This window comes from Tyto alba, unplaced genomic scaffold, assembly GCF_018691265.1.
Source record: "Tyto alba isolate M040663 unplaced genomic scaffold, T.alba_DEE_v4.0 Super-Scaffold_49, whole genome shotgun sequence".
In the NCBI taxonomy this organism is placed as follows: domain Eukaryota; kingdom Metazoa; phylum Chordata; class Aves; order Strigiformes; family Tytonidae; genus Tyto; species Tyto alba.
The window spans coordinates 4,042,915-4,062,825 of NW_024881325.1; the positions used below are offsets into that span (position 1 = coordinate 4,042,915).

The 19,911-nt window shown below is 42.2% G+C and overlaps 1 protein-coding gene across 1 annotated transcript in view; it reads right to left on the minus strand.

The window, feature by feature from the left end:
• Nucleotides 1–19,160, minus strand: part of FGD3 (FYVE, RhoGEF and PH domain containing 3) — a 114,898-nt gene extending 95,738 nt beyond the window's left edge. Inside the window, 2 exon segments of the mRNA XM_042807033.1 lie at nucleotides 18,803–18,839; nucleotides 18,842–19,160. Of these exon segments, the coding sequence (XP_042662967.1) occupies nucleotides 18,803–18,839; nucleotides 18,842–18,952 (148 nt within the window). The 5' untranslated portion in view covers nucleotides 18,953–19,160.
• Nucleotides 19,161–19,911: the final 751 nt, after the last annotated feature.

Here is a 19,911-nt window from a genome sequence, read left to right on the forward strand (position 1 = left end):
TGCAAAGCATTTCAGAGGAACTACATCAGGTGCCATGATTTGGAATCTTTCAATTAGGCAAACAAAAAAAGAAAAATTCCATCAGGAAAATCACTTCAGTCAGTCCAGTAAATTTCCCAAATCCTGGGACCATACCCCAACGTATCAGATTGAAAATGTCTCTGTTAAACACCTGTGTACAGTGTGTCTCCTTTAATTTTCACAAATGGCATCAAGAGAATAGAAACAAGAATGTCAAGTGTCTTGGAGAAAGTCCCTTGAACCACTAATGCCACATCACAACCCCATAAAGCAAAAGCGCTTCCCAGGACTGAGGGCCTCAAAGCAGACACTTTGCTAAGCAATGCAAACCAGCTGCTTAATAAACAACAAAGGCAACACAAGTAAGGTACCTTGGAAAACAAGTAAGGCACAGCTATAGATTTATGTTTTTGATTGGGAGAAGAAACTTAGTTCATGTGCTAGCTATTTTAGTTGTATTCTTTCAAAAATAGTATCAATTACATTTTAGATTAATCTTAAAGCTTTTGATTAAAAACACCAGTGAGGCACATTACTTACACTGCAACTTTGGAATTGATCACATTGCTTAGGTACAACACCTTAGTAATATGTTCAGCAGACAGTAAAGAAAAAGATATGAGAGAGCAGAAGTTGCAACAAAGTTGGTAATTTGACACAAGGGAGATTACTTCCTATAAAATTATGCATTTTACTTACAAAGCAGCCATCAACTTTTTACACATGTGTAAGACTCCTAAATACCACGCAGTTTGAACTGGAACAGCAAAATGTGACCCATCTCATATGTTCCTCTCTAATTATGAATTGCTTCTTAGCATGAACAGCACTGAGAAACTGTTACATGTGTACAAAAGTATTGCTGAGATAAATATGGTATGATGACAGTGCTGCGGATGTACATGCCTCCAGGACCTGTCGCAAAAGATCTGAGCTTCAATTCTCTCATCGTTTGTGAGCCTTCTGGCACTCACCTCATGTTTGGTATCTGATGGTGTGAGTCCAGGTTGATAAAAAAAAAACACCACCCAGAACCATTTACAACGTATTATTTCATTGACCTAAGAAAAGAAATACTGCTACAGCAAAATTTTCTGGCTCATTTGCCTACTCTGTTTTTTATACACACAGGACACATATGCTAACACTGGATTTCAACCCTCTGGCTTATCACACCGTTTCTGTAGAGTGAGCTCAGCACTGCATTGGTTCAAAACAGAATCACCTTCCCTTGGTTTTACATCACAGCTTGGCTTGCACAGATGAGTATGTGTTCAAGAACATTCTGCATCGACACAAAGTTGTGTCCAAACCATTTACATATTTGTAATTACTGTCAATATTGTGGTAAATCCTGCAAAGGCACTCTGCCACACAAATGGATCACAAACACACCCCTCTTCCAATGAACTTAATAGTGTAAGAATACACCCTTCTGAGTGTCTTTGCTCCCACTAATAACCTCTTGTTCAACAAGAGTATAATTTCTAATAACAGTTTATCAGAAGCTGATGACGTCTGTGGTTTTATCTTCTGTAAAGTTCTGTTCAAAGTCTTTATAGAAAAGCCTCCCCTCATTTTTTTTTTTTCTTATGGGCACACAGGAAAAGCCCAAGTAGAGCATATAAGCATTTTTGATACGCACACCTAAAATTTTAAAAGTACCATATGAAAACATTTTTACCGAATTTTAGTCTTTTTCTAAATCAACAAAGGAATACAGAATTTTTAATGCAAGACCACTCATCTTTTAATCTTTAAGCATCAAGTGTCATCTGGTGGACTGACACAGAACTGCACTGCAAGTAACCTTTCCTTAGAGCAAATTTTACTAGGGAAGTAAAAATAAACAAACTAAGCAGAGATAATATTTACTTGTGACCTCAGAGATGCAAATAATAGAAGTACAAACCTCTATCAGGTGCAGGAGTTTAGAAGAGGATCAGTCATAAAGCTCTCATAACACACCTAGGGATTTGATGGACTTATCTCACTGAAATTTGGGAAATTTGAGTTATTTATGACTTACTGCCCAAAAGCTACTAAAAAGCTGTATGTTTCCAGCAAAGACATAAAAAAAACCTCAGTCAAATTACATTTTTAAATGTAATCTGAGATCCATAAGTAACTACCTGAAACTGGAACCGGAGCTTTAAAGGAAAACAGTTGCCTTCAGTGGTACGTCAAACTGCTTTTCCTCATGTGGAAAAAAAAGAGAATCAAAAAAAATCAGATGCCTTAAGTCCAAAAAGTATGCTCCAATGCTTTAAATGAAAGAGCAAATACTTAACCAGAAACCAAACCTATTTCTTTCTGTGCCCTTTCAAGACACATTTTGGTTTCCTCTCTCTAAACCAAGATTAACTACCTCTGATGTCATGATTTGAAAAAATATACACCTCCTTTCTTATCACTGAAGAGAAGTAAGAGACCTTGTCAAGAAGAGAAGAGAGACTACAAACTCCTGATGAAGTTAGAGAAGAAAAAAAAAAAAAAAAGAAAAAAATTTAAGGAAAAAAAATCCTTTGCCAGGATCACCACCAAAAGATTATTTTCTATTATTTTTAATGCTTCTATTCTAAAAGTAACTCCCCCCTGACAAATTTATTACTTTGAAGACATTGATTTTGTAATACATTATTTAGCAAACTTGTTAAGCAAACCATGGGGCAGATACTGTCAGGAAACACTCAAGTTTTTAGGAAGAAGAATGTTTATTAAGTTACAAGGTAGAAAAATAATCTGTATGTTCCTTTCAAACAATTTAATCACTTGCTGTGGAAGATCATGGCTATCGATGGTATTAAAGTGATTTTTAACTGTTTGAAACTACTACAAAATCTGATTGCCAGAGAAAACAACCCGGCCTCCACAACATGGCTCTGTTTGTCAAGGTCTACAGAAGTCAGACTCCATCAAGTTCAAGTATTAATCCAAAGTTAAAGTGAAGAGCAAAGTATATTTTGGATATAGAATCAATCCACTCTCTGATGCTCCTTTCCTGTGCGGGATCAAAGGTTCGGACAGAAAATACCGGCCAAGACTCAGTCTGAGCCTTGGAGCACGGCGCTACCAAGCCAGCTGTCCAAAGCCGCTGTTCAGGGTTTCAGCGGGGCTGGCTACAGATGTCCCCACCCCCATTACCCTTCTGACCAAAAGGGTCCTTTGAAGCCAGTCTTTCAACTTGCCTCACCCTACCCTGCTTTGGTTTGTAGCTCAGCACAGTCTCAGAGCGTATGACCTGTACTCCCTTCAGAAGAAATTAAATGAGAAGAGGCATTCGTTGAGTGCTTCTAGCATACAAGAGCAGCTAACAGGCATTTGACCCGCAGGGCCTACCTAGAGCTGATACAATGTTAAAGCCCTTCAAATACACCAGGCAGATGTAGGGCCCTCAGCACCAGCTGCTTTCCATAGATTCACCTCCATAGGCTGCATTTATTGCTGATGTAGACAGAACTGACAGAAGCTATTTTTCCTTTCTTTGACTAATTTTAATGTAAAAGCTAATGTTAAGCAAAACCTACTGCTAAACATTAAAAACTAAGAATACATCTTAATAGGGACAAAAGCAACTGGAACTGCTTCCCACTCCTGAACCAGGAAGAAAAATACTCCAAGAACTGTTTACATGCCTCCCCTACTAGACAAATCCAGTCTTCCCCCAAACCTGGCACAAGAAAGAAACCAACCGCTGCAGCCTTTTTTTTTTTTTTTTTTTTTTTAAACAAGGGTATTCATAAGGAGGCGAGAGCAAGCTCCTCAGCAGGGATTTCTAACAGGCAGCACCCACTGCAAAAACATTTGTTAGGGACTGCTCACCTCTGCATCCCAAGTCACAGCTGCTACTGATAAGATGGCAATGCTACAGATAGAGAGCTGATCCATCTGACTGCAAGGGAGATCATGTGTTTACACACTCTAAATCAAGTTGAAACCTTAAAGGTTATCCAAAACACCAACAGGCAGAGCTCTTCATGCAAAGAGCTGTCCTGTCTTACTTTAACAAACTAGCCTCGATCCAACCCAAGATTTTGGGCATCCTTAAAGCTGAACCTCCCAAGTTCAGCAGGGTTTTCCAGTCAGTCCAAATAACCTAATCCTCTTTTTTACAGAGTCCAAATAAAGTCCTCAACTGCCCCAGATGAGGTAAGGAGAAACAAAAAGCTCCAACAGATCAGAAGAAACAAAGCCAATCCTCTTTTTGACTTTCTCAATAGCTGTCAGAAGTCCAACTGAGCTGACAAAGACCAAAAAGCTTTACCTCAAGGCTCAAAGGTAGCTGATTCACAGTCAGATTAAAGTGCAAGTACCGTATACTAACATCTAAAGGTTCAGTTGTTTAAATTATAAAGTGTCAGTACTTAAAACAGGACAAGTTTCTGGTTCTCCTGATTAAAAACTCTCAAGTGACTAAGTGCAAAATGTGATCTGCCTAAAAACTGCAGAAAAAGCTGAAAGAATAGTCAGTTGAGCAACACCTTACCTCCCAGTAACCTCCTAATTCCATGCCCAATGGTTTTGGGTGAAATCTAAAAATACTTAAAAGTAACTACGGTTACTTTAAAGGTAACCTTAAAGGTTGAAATATCTATTAAAAATTGAAAAAGTAATAATTGGTATACTGCTCCATGAAGATACCCCTTGGTGCTCCAAGGTGAAAATATGGTCTTGCTATTAGTCCTAGGAGGATAAAAAGTTCCTAACTCTGCATATATGATAAGAAGAGCCCTCCTCCATGAACTGCAGTGCAGTGAAAGTGCCAGAATCAAGTTGTGTTATGGCTCAAGGCACCAGAATGTCTTAACACAGTGCCAAGTAAAGCCACTTCAATGTGGTGTCTTCATACCCCCATTAGGGATTGCAAACCCTATGTTTAGGGGCATGAAAAGAAGCTGAGAGATTTATAAGAATTAGCATGGCTATATCTAGAGTTTCCTATAACACCCACTTTTTCCAGTAGAGGAGATCTGTGGTCTTCTGAGGACTCAATTAAATGGCAGCTTATTCAATACAAACAGACATAACTCCACCACAGCACCAGCTTCCAGCTAAAGAAATCTCCTGACATACATCTTACAGATTCCTTAAATACACATCTTTCTAGTGTTGCCTTTATTGTTGGTGCCAAGTATGCTGTCTGCCAGCACAGTAGTCACTCAGGCTTGCAATGTGTTTGGGGGGGAAGGGACGAGGGGGGGGGGGGGGCGGGTGGGATGGGAGCATTCCTAACAATATTAACAATTAGGAGTTTCCTACAGCACCAGCAGAGCACTGGTGAACAGCTGCTGAAATGCAGAAAATGCTTTTCTTCTCTGAGACTTGATTAGCCATTATAAGATGCCAAGACAATCTCTGCTACCACTGTGACTCCCTGCAAGACGCAGAATTGCTGCAGAGGAGCATCAATGGTTTAGAGCATTCCCCACTGAATAAGATCATTGCAAAGCTCCTTTCTTTGACAGAACCCAAATCCCCTCACTTTTCAGCATCCAGCATCTTACTTTCCCCACTGCTCTCAGAAGTATATATGTAATCCTCAAGCCACTGATCATAGAACATCTTCTATTACATTAATTTTTCATCATCTCCCAAATTCAAAGAAATCTAGTCTTTCTAGATGTATCCATGTTCTTCATAAGCAGTATGGCAAATGGAGCCTCTTCAACTAATTTCCATTGTAATGAACTCACACCCATCTGACAAAGAGGAAAACGAAGGCAAAAAAAAAAAAAAAAAGTTTTGCCCCTACTTTTATTTTCCCATTGAAACAGAGGCATGTAGCATACAGTAAACATTTGTCCCTGTAATTTCCTGCTCTTATTGACCAAAGTCTATCATGCCACCTAAACAATAAAACCTGGATCAAACCTGTAATTAGAGAGTGGAAAAGACTGTAGAAAAACAACTTATAATAGCTTGGGTTTTTTCCTAATGATATTGATATGTTGAAAAAAATCATTAACTCTTAAGCACCCTAGATCTTAAACACTGACATTACTTTACAATCTCTATACTGAAACACTTTTTAAAATAATCTAAGGATTACCAAACATTTGAACAAGAAGGAAAGAAAACTCATGCCATGACTTGCAGGGAAATCTGTTTGGGTCAGGTCTTTGAGCATATTTATGACCTAAACCTGAGCAAAATAAATACCAAGTTTCTTACAAAGCTGGATATAACTGCAAGGGAATATAATGAATCCCCATGAACTCAGAAGAACCTTTTTTTTCCCCTGACAAGACACTGGTAAATATTTTATCTCCTGCTGTACTGGGTCTGCTTAGTATTGTAGACCACCTACAGCAATTAAAAATCAGGTATCAGTGCTTGTTTTTGGAGTGTCATCCCCAAAACCATGAAACTAAACATCACTGTGCAGAGAGTGGAAAGCATTTCACTGTTTATAATAATTCAGGCTACACAATATAAGTGCCCTAGCTTACAAACATTGCAAGCCCACTTTTAATAGTGGGTTAGCCAAACTGAATTCAGAAGACAAGAAGGATCTGGCAACATACAATGCAAACTAAAGCTGAGCTCATACTGCCAAGGATCATATTGCTTAAGGAGTGCTCCTAGATTTGGCGACTAGAAAAAGGAAACAATTAAAATTTAAACACAAATAGTTATTTTTACATGATCAGTATGATAGAGATTGAGGGAAGGAAGAAACTGTAAGCACTTGCATTAACCTTCTGGAAAAGTTACTGCACCAGGAATGGATTCGGAAGCAGGTCTGCCTGATGGAGTCTGAATCTGCCAGTTTGGACCAAATATTTAGAAGACAACTGTCAGTGCTGAAAAACAGCCCAGAAGGAAGTCATATACCTGACTGCTGTCAAGCAGGGACTGTGCTACAACTGATATTAAAAAACAAACAAACCCAAACAAACTACAAGACAAAACCCAAGCCAAAAACCATGTGAGATTTAATTTCACTAGTCAACAAAAACTGAAAAAGCATTTAACTTGATTTTTAGCCCCTATATTCAGACTACACAGAGAACAGATTTAATGGGTAGGCTTGAAGAGAGAAGCAACACTGACTCATTTAGACCAGCTCCAAATAAGAGACCAGATATACCGATATCTTTACTTAATACACAACATATTTTAGCCAGGGCACAGCACCAAATACTGTCATTATCTAACTTCTACAAACACTTCTTAGCTCTCTAAAATTCTGCTTGTAGAAATCCACAGCTGAGTCTATACTACAAACCCTACATAAATCAGACTTTATCATGCCTGCCATTAAATAAATGTAAAAATAACAATGCAGAAAAAATGCAGACTTCCAGTTATTGTTGGTTTTTTGTTTAAACAAGCTAGCTGAAATCCTGCAATTGTGAGATCCAGCATGGAGCTCTTAAAAATACATTCAGTGTATTTTAAAAGGGCGGGGGGGAAGGGGGCAGGGGCAGAAATCAGACACTACCGTTTAATCAATTTAAATGAAGACTCTACACACTATTTTGAATAGGCCAGCTGGGTGCAGGGAGTGGGAACAAATTCAGAGTCAGCTGAAGGGTCAGCTAAAGACATGGCAACACTTTTTCATCACTAAAAACCAAATTCAATGAAAGTCAGAGCCAAAACAAGGAAGTGTAACAATCTACATCCAGCTTCTGCACATTCCTAACATATACAAAAATCAAACCTATTTGCTAAATACAGTCTTCATGAAGGAAAATCTCGTGAATTACACCTCTTATTCTGGACATAACATACAGCATTAATTACACATTCAATCAACAGACACATTTCCATGAGTCTATTACCCAGCTATAACACCACCTACAAATACATATGATAAAGAAGCAGCATTTTAAGCAGAACTCTGCATATAAATCTAACAGTAACTTGAACATCACCAGCAATATTTCCAGTCTAGGCACCCTTTTGGATGAGCATTTTTCAAACAGATTCCCTTTCTCTAAGAATCTCTAGACTGATTGACTCTAGTTCTGTATCCACTGACATTATAATACATACAAGAACAATCAATATCCATGCAAAGTACTACCTACTTAGGCTGTTCAGACAAGGCTTTATCTTGCTCCATCCTCTGTTAATCCCTTTAAGTGTGACCTCGCCTCAATATCTGGCAGCAGAAGCATCAGGTGTAAAATGCAAAATTCCTTTGAGTCATGTCTTTTAATATCAAAGTTGCTGAAAAACTAAGAACCAGAGCACTCTCTATACTCTGCTTCTAAGTGAAATAAATGAAAGTCTTCTCTTTTGCATCATTACCCCTGAATGAAAAATAGTAATTTTGATTTTAAGGTCTGTCTCCTTGCTGAAAAAGCATATGGCACCACTGCAGTCACAATCACCAACTTTAAAAAAAAACTTAAACAACCACCAGATTTTCAAGTCTTAAAAAAAATAAACAAAACCAAAATGCAAGTTACAGAATCAAGTCACATTTAAACTGGTCCCCTTTTTTAACTGTGCTCCCTTTGAAAATTCTAACCAACATTTTAAAAATAACTCATGTTCCAGAAAAAAAAGTATTTGAAGGACTTCAGTGCAAATTTTTGATTTTACAGTATTTTCAGAAACTAAGATGCATGACATTTAGACATCTTTAATGCATTCAAAAGATAGATCAATATGATATATCAATCTACCAATCAAATGGATATCAGATGAACCTTCATCTTTTTTTCCCTACTACATGGTGAAATAAAAAATCAGTTTTCAATGCAAAGTGCCTCCTCTGTAGGGTACCTGAGGAATTCCCCATAAGATGCACAGTTCTAGGGAATGACGATTTATCATACCACCACACTCAGAATTCTGCAAGCTACACCCAGAGCCAACGTGCTCAAAAGTCTGATGATACATAAGAACTTTTTTTCCATGGCAAAATAGAGGAGCATGAATTCTATAGGGATGAAAAAAAAAAAAAAAAAAAAACAGAAAAAAAGAAAGGGGGAAACAGCAGCATAATTATGCAGTTATCAAAGTTGCACACACATGATCTATCTAAGCCTCAAGGTTCAGGATTTAAAATCAAAAGTTTCAAAGGGCTGAATGTGCATTTTTGCAATCTGGCCACCAGAAGGATCTGAAGATCAATGCTAAGTTAGCCTATAACTGTAGCAAATTGCTTTTTATTAATTTTTACTGCAGACTGTCAGCCAAGCAGATGCCACAACAGAAACACATCTTGAAAAGAGATGTCATCAGGAATATCCTGAAGGTACCACAGAACCGCAAGATGTCAGGAGAGGTAAGGGTCCAAGAACAGTGAGAAATGGAAAAAGCAAGTAGGAGGATGATGCTGAACTCCACCTGTAGCACACGAGGGTTCCTCAGTCACCCTGGAGTAGGACAAACAAGTGACCAGGACTCAGCAGGAGTTTGAGGTTCATCCAATGAACCTGATGGAATAAATCAGGAAACAGGATGATCTAATGTGTTTGGCAGATTTTGAATATACTCTTCATAGCTGATACCTGTGTGGTTGGGAGACCCAAGCAATGTAGGTGCAAAAGCAGGTGTAGTGGAAATCAAATGACCACATTTAAAACCTGTGCTCTCAAGGTTTAAGATCTCATAACAGCATTTCACCAAGCCATTCCCAAATTACAGGCGCCACCTGCAGCTCCTAGGTTTCTGACCTCTCCATTGAACAGAAAACAAAACATCACCCTATGGAAGCTCTGCTGCCATAGATAATCATTAAGCAAGATCCTGTTCAATTTTAAATAGTGGTTTTGTTTGAAACCTAATTCAACAAGGAGGGAGGAGAGAAAATGAAGCATCAAAACAGCGTACACTGTGCTCCAGTTGGAGGCAACTTATCTGCAGGTTTCTTACTGCTTTGGGAGAGTCAGTTTAAATTCAAAATGCAGCATTTTGCCTGTGCACACAGCAATGGGGCTGAACACCCCGCACCTCCCCAAGTTTACTGTCAAAATACCGTGTTTTAACATTTTGAACATACAAGTAAAACAGTGGCACCAGTCTGTAGATATTTTCTCAGCAACTAGAAATGAACTTTTTTTATAACTTATAACAACACTAAATCTGTTACCAGTCATTAGAAAATTTCTATTTCAGTGGAGTCCATGAATTCTGCAAGTTTATGAACCCTCCTGATTTAAGACACAACCCAATTTTTAAATAACTGGGTGTGGGGGAAGAAAAAAAAAAAATAAAACCACATCTTGGTGCCAGCTATTCCATAACCATTTGCTACAAAATTTTTCACAGCTGAAGCAGTGGCTGTGACCAGGGCAAAGCTTGAACCCTGGACTAGATGGACAATTAACTCAACAGTTCCTTTACCCTCAAAATTTACTTCCACAGTTTCTTTGTCCTAACAAGAGGATTAGCAATTTTTAAAATAACTTGTGGGCCTTGCATGGTCTGGGAAATTAAAAAAAAAAAAAAAAAATTAGACTATCCTTTCAAGTGAATAAGCATCTGTTCTGCATTCCAAGTAAAGAAACTTTTTCGACTGCACAACCATTAAAATCAAGCAGCTATAACTCAGACCAACAACCCAATTCCAACAACTCCAGACAGTATGGATGAGACAGGGGAATTGTTTATTTTTTTTTTTTCAGTTTACTTTTTTGAGGAGGTCTTACTCTCTGCTAGCTGTGAACACTTGCACCTCCATTAGTAAACTACGAATGGCAAGGTATGTATTTGGTTAAGTTGAAAAAATTTTTAAAAAATTAATTTCCTAACTGCATAATAATTAGGGGGGGGGGGTTCCCCCCAACTTTGATATTTGGCTCTGCATTTTTGCAGCCAAGAAACAGGCTGTAAGAATTTCAATAGCAATTAGTAAAACAGATCCAGCAGGGCTCAGCAGGCAACACTGTTTGTTGCTCTATGGGAAACTTCACTCCGAGTGAACAACTCCCACAGCTGGTAGGAGTGATGCACAGAGGTGGCACACCTGGCTCCACAGGAAATTGGAACAGCTGAGACTTTCCTCCAGGCAAAATTCATACACCCCCAATCCCAGGCTTTGCAGATATTCAACAAATAGGGGAAAAAAAGGAGAGGGCGGGGAATTAAATAGCAAAACCGTATATGCTACTTCAATGCAAACCATAACAGCTCCAACATGTAGCTATATGTTGTTACAGCCTGAGGGCTAGATTGGAGATTGAACCACCACTCCAGTAGAACCTTGTCCATCAACAGTACAAATGTAGCTTTGGGGCCACAATCCCTTTTTCTGTCAAATTTAAGAGGGAATACGGTACACAGTTTGCACTGGCTTATGCATTTGGCTTTCCGATGCGAGCGTACGCTCTCTCCCATGCTCGTGGCAGCTTACCGTCAGGAACGTTCAGCTGCAGTTCAGCCCCAGGGCCAAACCACTAGTGTAGGGCTCCAAAAATAGTCCCAAGCCGTGCATCAGAGATGGGCTGGGGAGAGGAAGCTGCAGCAGTGTGCAGCCTCTGCTGTGAACCAGCATGAGAAACCTGCCTATTTCTCCCACAGAAGGTGAGAACTGAGTTTGCTGTGATCCTCTTTCTTTCCCAGGAATGGTGACAGCCAGCACAGGGCACGCAGTTGGATGACAGCAGTAAAAAAAACACAGGAGGCTGAGACATGGTGGTATTTTTCTACATTTGTTTTGGGAGAGACCACTCCATCCTTTTTCTTACTTATTCAGTTCTCTGTTGTTCTGTACCCTGGAGAATCTTTCCTTTATCTCTGCAGTGTCCACGGGTTAATTTCAAACAGTGTTTTGTAAATATGTCCTCTTCTACAAATTTCAGATTTCTTAGCTAATTTTGACTTTAAAACACTCTTTCTTCAAAATCTCTTCCTACAATCCTTTCAATGTTTTTTGCATTGTGCTCACCACTTTTTCCTCCATCTCAGTCTTCCCTTCTACTGCTCCATTTAATTCAGTTATCACACAAACACTTTTATTCAGCATTCTGAAGACATGGGTGAAATTTACATCACAAGCACCCATCAGATGCATAGGGCCAGTGGCAGGAAATATGGTATCTCTGCAAAACTCATTCTGGAATAGAACAGTGTTTGTGGAGTCACAACCAAAATACACGGAACAGGTGATTCCTACCAAACACAGTAAAACCATATTTGGAGGCTTCTTCAGGCTTCTTCTCCCCGCTCCTTTCCCAGCCCCAATGTTTTGTACAGTAACTTTCACCCTGTTCCAACCTCAAGGCCCAAAATTGATTGCTGAAGTAGCAAGAATCTCATGAATGTAAATATTTGCTCTCAGGGTTAAGTTACCAAGAGAGAATTTTTGTTCAGAGCCTGCAAGCTCAAAAAGAAGAAAGAGGCCAAGAGTTTAAGAAAACTAGAGCCCAGTGTTAAATTCCTTTATTATAGTCAGACACCTGCCTGCTTTTCAGAAGTTTAAAATAAACAGGAGAAACCTCTGACATCCAAGCGATATTTAGATGTCTCCCTGCCTTTCACAAAATACTGGGACTACTGGGCTCTTTGGACTTCTAGAAATAAGATTCTTTAATATGAAGGCTGGTAGCTTCCAGAAATCTCCATCCAGGTTGCCACGATGACATGCAGAGATGTGTATGCTGCATGCATCCACTGTACCCAAATGCCTCCTCCAAAGGACACAGGTTGGGCTTCCAATAACAGGCTGACACCTAACCAGAGTCCAAAGTGTCAGTGTTTTAGCCTTTCACATTAATTAACCAGCTCAATGAGTATCATAAATTAACAGTAGAGGTAGCTACACTTAAAGCAGTGGCTCTATACGCTTCAGCACCAGAGTATGCAAAATGCTTGAAGAGAAGAAAATGGCAAATATAATGCAAAATTGGTTCATACAGCCATCCAGCCTAAAAACAATCTCTCCTCGAATCTTCTTTAAGCCAAAGAATTTCTAAGAAGCAGCATCAAATCAGTCTTTGAAGAAATTAAAGAACTAGAATTATCTTTCAAAAGGTGGTGCTTCAGCATTTAAAAATATAATTTCAGTAATATAATTATTCATAGCCATAGTGAAATTCATTAAGACCTACAATGTTTAGCAGTTCCTTGCCTCTCACAGCAGTTGCCAGTGGTCTGCTCCATCCCTCTCTATTAACACCCTGAAGATTCTGTCATCCCAAGAGATGCCTTTTCCTACTACTAACAACATATTTGAAGACCATGAATTATACATTACTCCGTTCACTGCCCGATGACAGCTTCTTACCCAATGTCAGGAGCTTGCTTCAGAACAGCAACCAATACTTCCAACACATTTAAACATACCATAAAAGCCTGTGCAATTTGAAAACTTAGACATGGTTATTCTTGCTTTTAGTAACAGAGCCCTCTAGAAAGCTACCAGCATTTAAGACACAAAAAGTTGGTAATGCTTGGCACATTTCTTCAAAACAAAAAAGCTCCTTCTCCAGGCTATTAATGCCCAACAGGAGTACAGAGTGCAACCCACAAAGGTCTGTCACACCGGTCTCTCGGAGATGCCATGAGACAGTAAGCCTGGACTTCCCAGTCCCACCACCAATGCCTATTACATCATTCAGGCAGTACTAAGGGTCTTAACACTGAAGAAAAATCCCCTGTTATCACTTCTGCAACTTTTTTATGCTGACAGTTGACTGTCAAAGAGCCATAGGTTTCTAGAGTTCACAACCAAAACATTAATCATACGAAGAGAGAAAGAAGGCAAAGGGAAAAAAGTACCCTGACGGCATCTGAAGGGTTACTCAAGACAGCCCAGCTCTGAGGTAGGCACCTCGACCCTCTGTTAATGGAACTTCTAGAGGTAAAGAGTTGATGAAATCACCTCTCTGAGTCCCCCAAGGACTGTGCAGGGAATCCCGCATGAGATGACTGAGGTTATAATGTGTAAACAACCTCTTCACCCCAACTTTCCTGCTCAATTCCCCACGGAGCCCTCCCACAGCAGTTAAATCGCTGGCTTTCTGTCCCACACCAGGGTCCTAAGCCTGGACAAATAATAAGAGAAGTGCAACTCAAAAAACAAGGAAGCGGCTAATACCAATATATTCTGAAATACAATCGTGTTTCACAGAAAGATGAAAATAGTACAAAAGTCAATGACACCAGAAGAAAAAGCAGGGAGAGCAGCATTTTGAGCGGTAGCGGTCAGGGACCACAGAGGCAATGTACTTTAAATAACACCATTTAAACTCAGTAAATTAACTCTGAGAAGCCAGGTTACAACTGCACACCCTGGGTACTTCTCACAGAAGTACATGGTGACTACGACCAGAAAAAGCAATGGCAATACCAATGAAGGAGTGGAGATGAACATCATGCTGTAGCTCCATTCAGACTGCAGCATCCAAGTCACCATGGATTAGCATTTCTTCTCTGCACTGGTTCCTATAACACTGACCCAGTACCAAGGTAAAGCAAACACACAGTACTTCAGTACCACAAATGAATGATAGCTGGTACACATAAAGTGAAAAGCCATGAACTGCGAAATAAAATTCAAGACCCATAAAATTTTAAGACGTTGCAAAGCATGAAATGTAAATATAGTTATACTAAACCTTGCTTTTGGGAGAGGGCTGGGGAATGGGATGGGGGAGAGTAGAGGGAGGGGCAAGAAGTTTCACTGGAAACACTTTTCAGTGTACCTCCACTATTGTTTCACCAACAAAGGCCTTCTCAAATTTCAGTACTCATAACCTCCAAACCAGCCAAAGTTTCATGCAGTGACTGACTGCCTTCTAATTACCATACGCTCCAGAAAATGCAACACTGATCTGCAAACATCTATTCCCAATTTCATGTGGATTTTCACGGTGGAGGTCCAGGGTCCTGTGCTTGGGGAACTGAGCTCGGTGCTCAGTGGAGAGTTGTCAGAAGGGGTTGTCAGAGGACAAGAAAATGACAGACCTCAGAGCTTTTGGTGGGTATGGAGCATGGCTTGAGAGTTGCCACATCATGGAAAAAACTAGCTGAGGAGTTCAATGATACTCGCTCATAATTTCTCTTCCCTCTCTCACTAGTTCACCGTATCTCAGGCTATCTCAAATTCTCTGTTTTCACGTCTGGAAAATATATGAAGTTACTTTTTAACTTAAAAGAAATTTTCAACTAGTTTAGAGAATTTAGAATAAGAGCCATATTTTGCAAATGGCATCATTTTCACATAAAAATTTGTTAACGCCAACAGAAATTAATACCACAGTAGTTATTACTGCTTTTAATCTGCCACACTATTTACTCCACTCAGACAAATTAACATCTACATAATCAATAGCTCAAATCTCTAACACAGTATCTGTATCCAGTCCTGGGAGCTAGAAGCATGTGTTACTTAGGTTTTACCAGACCCCTCTTTTAAACAGTTTCAAATTCTTCGAGTTTTCAGTATTTAGTAAATGAAAAATATTTTAAATGTTTACAAAACAGCTTGAAGAAGAAAATTAATCTTACTCAAAAGCATTTTACAAGTTCATAGCTTTTGCAGAAACCAGAACCAGTGTACAGTCAGAGAGGAAACAAACTATTAATCACATCATTGTCTCTCTGTCCTTTCTATTCTCATATAGACCACTTGGTCACACTCACTAACCAAAGCAGGACCATCTGCACCAATCTCATTGATGTCTGATAACCTTAACAGGATCCCTAAAACATAAAAAAAATACAAACAATTTGAAAAAAACCCATATATTAATTATTATTGAGGTGCATTAGTAGTAACAGACAAGCTTTAGTGAGGAATATCCAGTGTCCATTGAGCGGGACACTTTACAGACACACAGGAAGACAAAGCTGTTCCCAAAGACCTCCTACAGAAGTTAGTTGTTCATTTTTCATTGAAAAACAGTGGGAAACATGGATTTTAGATAGCTTTTCAGAGGGCAGCAGTTCCCAAATCATTCCACTTCACACAGCTTGTTTGAGACCTTTTGGATGCTCTGAAAAACCCAGCCACAAAGCCTGTCTTGAAAACACTGCAATGTAAACAATGAACAAGTAAAAAAATAATCACCCTGGATTCTGACTTCCCAAGTCTTTCCCTCCCAGGGTTTTGACAACCTGCTTCCACAGCTACTGACCTAAAAGGGTCTTCCTCACTCTGGATCATGCTATGAAAGCTCATACCACACAGCCAGCCATGAGGAATATCACCACCCTATTTTTGATTCCACCACTTTAATCGGTTTGAACATAACATTCTCTCTTGCATCTCTGAGACACTTCAAGCTTTGAAGTCCCAACCTCCTCGCACATTATCACCTCAGTCAACATTTGGAGCTTGGGGAACATCCACAAGAACTCCGTGGGTCAGTATTTCCCTTGGCGTTACTATACCATACTGGATTTCCTTAAGGAAAGGACAGCCTAGTATCAAACCCCTGTCTTTCCTCCCTGTCTCTGAGGAAGACACCTGACAGGGCTTGCATCTGCACATTTGGAAAGAGGCAGAGCTCCCGTGGGAAGAGTCCTGGCTTCATTTTCAGCAAGAGTTTTAGACACGCATCAAATGAGACTAGACAACAGTAATTCCAGCTTCATTTAAGAATAACTTCAGCCAGGACTACACAAGTAGAGCACATTTTGATCAAATTCACAAGAGGAGGTAAGCTTAGCCTCTACAGAATTCTATTAGATCAACACTCTAGGTGCAGTAACTCTGAAAACAGAAATAACTCTTACTGAAGACAACCACAGACAACAAAACTCCATATTCACGCACACGGTGGGATATGTATAGCAACTATCTACGAGCACCTAATGCACGAGCCTTGGCTCCTTCTATAACTAATGGAGAGAGAGGCTGCTAACACAGGTACCCCAGCTCCTGCAGGCTCCAATCCATGTGGGAGGACCCATCTCCAAACTTAATGTACTGGAAACTGGTACCCAAGTAGTTCAGGAGGTGCCAGAAGTCAGACTGCCTGGATATCGCTGGATCCAGGGCAGATGGGGAACCTCAGGAGATCTGCTACTCACCATAATCTTTTTTGGGTTGATCCAGCCTTTACCCACCTGAGAAGCAGGGCAGACAACTTCCATTTTTAACAAATAAGGATTTATTTCTTCAAAATAAGTAATTCCCTTAAACCCAGTTTTATTTTTATCATTTTTCTCTAGCTTTATTAAGGTAAGGAGACATACAGTATAGAGAACTGGGTCATAAACGAGCTAAATCAGGAACAAAACCAGCTTGCTTATTTCAGGGTATGATTTTATAGACACAGCTCTGCTAGTTTGAGTATGAACTGTGTAACTAAAACCTCCTAATAGCATTGTGAAAACTAGCTTTTTATTAAATTTCTCATAAAGAATCCAAAAATACTTTTATCAACACATTTGTCACCATACATATCCTATTTACATTCTGCATAATTCTCCGCTTGGACAACAAAACCAATTCTGGTCACTGACAATTGCCAATAGTCTCTCCCACTCTTTGGTGCTGCTGGGTATCAGACACTGCAAGAAGTGGTTAGTCCCTGATTCTATGAAATTGTAGAGCCATTTTCCTTTGTGTTAAAATTCCATAAAGCTTGCAAGGGAACTAAGGTAGAGTATATCCCTTTAACATAGCTTAACCACTCTTAATATTTGGAATGGAAAATGTGACTTAGGTACTGAGGTTTAAAAAACAGCTACGACGTATGCAGCCAATTTTCTAAACATGCATCTCATAAGGTTTTTTAGAGCACTTTTTTTCCTTTCTTTTTTTGCATGAGAATGTAGAGATTACATGAGACAGCCAGCTAAATGCAACAGACCATTATGGCTCAGAGGTTTCCAATTTGCAACTAGAAATGGTTTACATTTTAAGTACTAACAGCTCCAAAAGGTATTTCAAAAAGAGAGTGGAAAAAAACTTAGCATTTCACTAGTGCCTAAATATGGATTGGCAGAAAATAAATTTGATCTATGCACTTAATAATAGTCTTACCAAAATCAGTGTTTAACAAAAGCGGGTTTATGTGGTTTTAGAACTAAAAATATATTTACACAGCTTAGTACTACATTTACTCAAACGTGCAATCTATGAGCATTGTCATCCGTGCAGGGACAAGGCTCTCCTAGGTGCCTGCAGGCAACCACCAAGTTTGCAAGGGAAGCACCGAGGTGCGACTCCCCGCAGCCAGTGCTTCACCTCCACCGAGGGGGAAGACCAGGGCAGCAGCATTCGCCAGCCCCAGCTGGTGAGCTCAGACCTACGGAGGGCTGGTTTGGGCCCCTCTGACAATGGGTTTGCCTTAGAAACACGCCAGCTTGCTTGTGGTGGGGAGGGGGTTGGGGGGGGAGGGCAAGGAAAAAAGGAAAAAAAAAAAAAAAAAAAAGATAAGCATCACTCCGATCTGTTCAGGCTGCTGCTCCGCTCCAGGCCGGGCCTGTGCCGCGCGGGGCAGCCCGACCCCCGCCGCTCCGAGCCGGGCCCAGCTCCCCGTGTGGGGAGGAGCGGGGCCCCGGCCCCGGGCGCCGCCGGGACCGGGCGGGGCAGCGCCCGCCAAGCCGTAGGAAGAGGGAGGGGGCGGGCGGGGGTCGCCGCTCCCGGGGCGGCCGCGCTGCCCCTGCGGCCCGCGCGCCCCCAGAGCGGGGCCGGCCCGCTGCCCGACTCCCGCCGCGCTGAGAGACCCCCCCCCCCCCCGCCCCGCTCCCCGCGGCCTCTGGCCGCCCCAGCCCTCACTGAGGAGAAAACTCGGGCGAGCGGGGAAACCTCTCCCCGGGGCTGCGGCGGGGGGGGGGCCGGGGGCAGCAGCCGTGCCGCCGCCTGGGCAGCTCCGCGGGCGGGCAGCGGGGCCTGGCGCGGTGGGGGAAGGGGGCGCAGCCTTACCCTCCGGCTCCATCTGCTCCCGTCGCGGCGCTCCGGCGCGTTCCCCGAGCTGCTGCGAGCTGGGCCAGGCGGCGCGCCGGGCTGAGCGGTTACAAAGGCGGCCGCCGAGCGAGGGGGGTGGGTTTCCTCTCCCTCCCACTGCAGCTGCATCGCGCCATGAGGCGCCGCGAGCGGGACGAGGCGCCCCCAAAGGCGGTGGAGGCGGGAGGCGCTTCCCGCAGCCGCCCGGCCCAGGCGGGACCCGCCGTGAGCGCCGCGCTGGCTGCCCGGGGACCAGGGGCAGTCCCCGGCCCGGGGGCGGCGGGGAGGAGGGCGCCCGCCCGGCCTAGCGCTTGGCTACGGTCGGGAGGCGGGGGCCCCGCCGCAGGCCGCCGTGGCGGGGAGGAGAAGACACCCCCACCGCGTCCCTCCCGGCCCGCCGAGGGACTCCGGGTAGAGCAACGTCCACTGCTTGTGTGGCCCCCGTTGAGCCAAAAACCCCCGTGCGGACAGAGGGCCGCATCCTGCTGCCCCTCCCGTAAACCCACCCGGAGGCCCGGCCTGCTGCACGCAGCTGGTGAGAAGGGGGCACGCAGGCCCCTCAGGACAGCCACACCAAACCATAGAAAAGGTTCATCCGTGTTTCGTTGGTCAAGAAATGGGAGGTGTCCCCGGAGCAAAGTCCAAAATCACATCCAAGGCTACAGAAAGGGAGCATTCAAAAGGCTATGGGCTCCCACACCACCTGTTGCCTTAAGAGCCAAAAGCTCCTTGATGCAGCTGCATGTGGTGAGGCCCAGCTGAGTCTGAGTGTCCCAGGGCCACGGGTGGGAGCAATGCAGATACAAGACCAGTTGTTCAGTCGCCTCAGCCAGCCTCTTCCCACCTCCTAGAAACCTACCCCAAGCGCCAGGGTCTTTGAGGACTTGTCGAAAAGTCAGACCAGGAGGTGCCCTCCAGACTTGCTGCTCTGTGCTTTGCCCAGGGAGCAGGGCTCGCCAGGAGCAATCACAGCTGAGCTGAAGGGTGATGTTCTCCCTCACGGGTGGCAGGATGGTAACAGGGAGCTGGCGAAGTCCTCCTTCCACAGAGGGTGTGCTGCAGCCAAGGTAAAAGCTCGCCTTTTCAGG